Genomic DNA, 5,651 nt, shown 5'->3' on the forward strand with positions numbered 1-5,651 from the left:
TTATCTCATCATTTATTTTAGTAACATGCAGGAAACAAATAAATCCTAAAAAGAAAACTGTCACTTTCACTCATCAAAGTTGAAAGGGAGCGCTCTAGCAAGTTCTGTTTTGATTGGTTAATCGTCAGCTGACTTTGCTTGACTTGTGAATCCTGTGTCTCAAATTTGTGACTGGGTACGTGGGATTAGAGTACAAGAAAAAGATGACCAGTATTTGTGTGTGAGGCGGCTAAATGAATTTAAGAAACAAATAATTTGTCATCAGTAGTATGCTGTAAATGCTACACTTGGTTACGAAAAGTGTTTATCTGCGCAACCGACGATTCACCAATCAAAAAACAGTACTCGCTACAACCTGCACTCTCAACGTTGACGAGTTAAAGTGACAGTTTTCAGTTCAGGGCGTATTTCAGGTATTATACGTATCGTTATATAAATAGATTAAAAAATAAATACATAAAGAAGCAAACAAAAAACATACTCCGTGACAAGTATTTATACACATTTCATGTTATCTGTTACATTTTACTGTATAGTAATCCCTCCTCGATCGCGGGGGTTGCGTTCCAGACCCCCCCGCGATAGGTGAAAATCCGCGAAGTAGAAACCATATGTTTGTATGGTTATTTTTTATATATTTTAAGCCCTTATAAACTCTCCCACACGGTTTCTAAATAGTTCCTGCACAGTTATACAGCATAAACCCTTTGTATTCTCTTAGATGTTATGTAAGATTCATTGAAATTATGTATGTAAACACACTGTTTATATACAGTAAAAACCTAAATATTATTTTAAAGATATCGAGTGTCTCCGATATCACATATGTTACAGCCATTACGATAGACACCAGCAATAAATACGCACAATGCAAGAAAAACTGTATACAGTAAATGTGTGTACAGTGACACTAAACGTACGTACATGTACTAAGTACTGTAAGTAGAAAATTAATTATGGTTACTCACCAACAATGACACGATGACTTGTCCGATAACAATGAGTTTAATTTTACTGCACAACAAAGGAGAGCGTTACAGCCCTTCTAAACAAGCCTCTTCAGGCAACTGTATATCGCCGCCATTGTTCTTCTTCCGGCAGACTTCAATCCAAATCCCTAAAGCAGATTCCATCCAGACTACTGCCTTATTACGGCCACTTACAACTCATTTTGCACCCTGGTTAAAAGGATACTGCGGCTGTAGATCTTATATTCCTTTCCTACTTTTTAAATAAAAAGAATCGTAGCCTCATTGAAGCATTAGCAGGAGCAGATCGTTTTGAAGCCATAATGAAGGGCTTGACTATGCACAAAGATAAACACAAAAGAGCACAACTCTTTACACAGCGAAACACGTTGATGCTGAATGAGCGAGACGAGACTTCCTGGTTAACACTGCATTCAGCACACAGGAACTTAACTGCGTGCTATGATTGGTTAGCTTCTCTGTCATCCGCCAATAGCGTCCCTTGTATGAAATCAACTGGGCAAACCAACTGAGGAAGCATGTAGAGGAAGTAAAAAGACCCAATGTCCGCAGAACCCACGAAGCAGCAAAAAATCCGCATTATATATTTAGTTATGCTTACATATAAAATCCGCGATAGAGTGAAGCTGCAAAAGTAGAAGCACAATTTAGCGAGGGATTACTGTACATCTATTCACGTGCGTATTTACTTAAATTTAATTGTACCAGAAACCGTCCTTCGTATCCACCTGTCTTGAAATTTTAAGTGTGCACCTGAAAAATCTAGGACCTTTATTCTGTTCATTCGCAGAGTGAAGAGGAAGTGGGCGTGGCCAACATCTGTTGCTTTCTGCATAGACATATATAGATAGACGTCGCATTCACTGTGTTGCCCAGTCGACATGATACGTCAGCACATCCACCATACTTCAAGTGGCAAAAGTGCCATTTAAACTAATACAAGTAGACGTGGAAACTGGGTTTTCTGATGAAAAAACAATTGCGTTTAAGACAGTATCGTTTACATACAACAGATTTTAGCGAATAGTTTAAATGTAATTATTTATATCCATTTATACACTAATAATGGCAATTATTAAATATTACTAATAATTATTATTATTAAATAATTCCTCCCAAATAGGTAACATTTCTAGGACTGCCTTCTTCAATCTCCGAAAAAATTCTAGACTTCGCCCTGTTCTTACGCAACACATTACTGAAGAATTGGTTAATGCCCTAGTCACGTCACGTATAGATTATTGTAATGCTATTCTATCTGGCATCCCACAAAAACGTATCCATCGCTTACAACCTCTTCAAAATTCTGCTGCCAGGATAATAACCTGTTCTAAATCCATTGAACATATTACACTTATTCTCTCTCAACTTCACTGGCTGCCTGTCCACTACTGAATACAATACAATCAATCAATCTACATGCTTCCGTTAGGTCAGATTATCTCAGGTTACAACGTGAGTTACCACAGCTATGCTGATGACACACAGCTGTACTTATCAATAGCACCTGATGACTCCAACTCTCTCGATTCACTAACACAATGTCTTACTGGTATTTCTGAATGGATGAATAGTAATTTTTTCAAACTAAATAAAGAGAAAACTGAAATCTTAGTAATTGGCAATAATGGATTCAATGATCTTATCAGAAATAAACTTGATGCACTAGGATTAAAAGTTAAGACGGAAGTAAAAAAACCGTTGACTGTAATCTGAATTTTAAATCGCATATTTATCAGACCACTAGGACAGCATTTTTTCACTTAAGAAACATAGCAAAAGTTGGACCTCTTATATCATTGAAAGATGCTGAGAAATTAGTTCACGCGTTTGTTTTCAGTCGACTAGATTACTGTAACGCACTCCTCTCAGGACTACCCAAAAAAGACATAAATCACTTGCAACTAGTGCAGAATGCAGCTGCTAGAATCTTAACTGGGAAAAGAAAATCCGAACACATTTCTCCAGTTTTGATGTCACTACACTGGTTGCCTGTGTCATTCAGGATTGACTTTAAAATACTGCTTATGGTTTATAAAGCCTTAAATAATCGCGCTCCATATTATATATCGGAATGTCTGACACCTTATATTCCAAATCGTAACCTTAGATCTTCAAATGAGTGTCTCCTTACAATTCCAAAAGCTAAACTTAAAAGAAGTAGTGAGGCGGCCTTCTGCTGTTATGTACCTAAAATCTGGAATAGCCTGCCAATAGGAATTCGCCAGGCAAATACAGTAGAGCATTTTAAAACACTGCCGAAAACACATTACTTTAACATGGCCTTTTTATAACTTCACTTTAACTTAATCCTGATACTCTGTGTGTCCAATTCATCATAATAACTATTCACAGTGGCTCCAAAATCCGTACTGACCCCTACTCTCTCTTCTCTTTCTTTTTCCGGTTTCTTTGTGGTGGCGGCGACAACCTACTCAAAGCATCATGATGCACCAACATTGATGGACTGAAAGCCAGAAGTCTACGTGACCATCATCATCAGGTCCTTCCATGAAAACCCTAAATACAAAGAGGACTGTTTGACTTGTTAGGTAGATTGCCCAGAGGGGACTGGGCAGTCTCTTGGTCTGGAATCCTCACAGATTTTATTTTTTTTCTCCAGCTCTTAGGAGTTTTTTTTTTTGTTTTTCCTGTCCACCCTGGCCATCGGACCTTACTTATTCTATGTTAATTAATGTTGACTTATGTTTATTCTTTATTGTGTCTTCTATTTTTGTATTTGTTTTGTAAAGCACTTTGAGCTACATTTTTTTTGTATGGATATGTGCTATATAAATAAATGTTGATTGATTAATTGATTGAATACAAAATACCATTCTTAACATTTAAAGCTCTCCACAGTCTTGCTCTCCCTACGTCACTGATCTTCTACAGACTGACACTCCTCTCGCTCACTGAGATCCTGTAATTTGAGAGTATTCAGTCTGGCAATATAGAGCAGCCTTAGTTTGTGGAAGACGGACACAACTAAAGTCATGAGCATAAAATGATGGTTGTCAATTTCAAACTGTGTTTCCTCAATGTGCTCCTTGAGAAAAACACATTATCTGAACCAATCTCAGCAAGAACAAAGTGACTGATCAAAGATGCACGGTCAGCTTGCCCACATGTTGACTGTCGGATAACACGCTCAGCTACTTTGACCACCTTTACTGTACCCTCAGAAGAAATTATCAAACTTCCTTTGTTGTTTTTTTTTTTTAATGCGAGCAAGTGGTAGCTTTGATTATATGATGCCGGTACAGCATCTGTTACCAAACTAGCATGGCACACATCACAGGACAGCTTTCTCAAAATCCCATCTAAGGGCTACCTCCCACTGCTTCCTGAACCCTTCAAAGCTTGAAAAATGTTAACAGCTAACAACAATCTACATAGTGACTAAATACGTTTAGCCAAAACGTTGTTTGGAGGCTCACTTGAGCACATAAATGCATAGCTGTGCTAGCTTGGCCTGCGTAGCTCAAGTTAAGATTATAAAACGGGATTTTCTAATGGCCAAATATAACCAAAACAATTGTTCAGCCTTTCCTATGAAATATAATCCCCCGGGATCTGGTTTGGAGCATACAGGGGTTTGTACAATCCCAAGCAGCACATGCGTGAGGCATCTTTATCCATTACTTCACTCCACAGCAGTGACACTCGCAATATGGCGGCGACGTTGACGTACGTCTAGTAATTCTAGGTCTATGGCTTTCTGTGACCAGTTTCCCACTACTACACTTCAATTGGTTGTTAGACAGCCATTATTTAATCTCAGCTATATGGGGAAAAAAAATTCTGCATTTTACACTAAACAAAGTTATGCGCAGACACCCGATATTCAGTACCTGCAAACTAATTACACTGTCATTATGGATGAATATCATACCTAGATTTAACAGAATAAAAAATACTTCTGTTAAAAAAATGTTTCGATTTTCACTTCCTGAAATCAGTCGTTTACTAACTCCCCCTTCCACCGATATCTGAACACAAGTATCTTGCAGGAAGAAACCTAAGCAAAAGCACCCACCATGCCGCCGTCCTGGCCTTCCCAGTCCGCACTGGGACTGAAGTACTCCTCTTCCATTTTAAGTGAAGGTCCGCAGGAATCCCAAGTATTGCCAAAGGAGACCTGTCTTCACGCGCGTTGTCCTTTTAAACAGATAAACATGAGAACAGTTTGTCTAATAATCCGTTGAAATTATTAAAAAAAAGAAAAAGGAATACGAAACTAAACGGAACCCATCCTAGCTAAACGCCTCGTAAACAGACACTTCCGGTTCTCGGGTAATCCACATATGTCAAAATAAAAGTCTCCTGAAAGAACCATATGAAAGAACGACCTGTGAATTAAAAGTCTCCAGGAAGTGAATCACGGTAAAGTGAAAGTAGTCGATTTGATTAATAAGTCAGTAATTACTCGAACACATGAGCCCACTTTCGTCGGACTGTTAGTCATAACGTTTAAAACAAATACAGATTCTCAGTCCCTTCGTCCCTAACGGGTCAATCCATATATTTATTCGACATAAGGGTTATTTTAAAAAAGCAGACTAGCAGAAAGGAAAATTCAGGAACTTAGCGCGAAAAGCAAATCTGTTAAGACACGACAAAGCCGGCGTCGAGCTCACCGTGACGGGATCAAATGTGTTC

General features: G+C 38.3%; 1 protein-coding gene across 1 annotated transcript in view; it reads right to left on the minus strand.

The window, feature by feature from the left end:
• nelfcd (negative elongation factor complex member C/D) overlaps window positions 1-5,294 on the minus strand; it is a 36,703-nt gene extending 31,409 nt beyond the window's left edge. The window contains exon 1 of the mRNA XM_039734924.1: window positions 5,029-5,294. Within this exon, the coding sequence (XP_039590858.1) occupies window positions 5,029-5,085 (57 nt within the window). The 5' untranslated portion in view covers window positions 5,086-5,294. The remainder of the gene's footprint in view (window positions 1-5,028) is intronic.
• Window positions 5,295-5,651: the final 357 nt, after the last annotated feature.

Source organism: Polypterus senegalus, chromosome 14 (genome assembly GCF_016835505.1).
Source record: "Polypterus senegalus isolate Bchr_013 chromosome 14, ASM1683550v1, whole genome shotgun sequence".
In the NCBI taxonomy this organism is placed as follows: Eukaryota; Metazoa; Chordata; class Cladistia; order Polypteriformes; family Polypteridae; genus Polypterus; species Polypterus senegalus.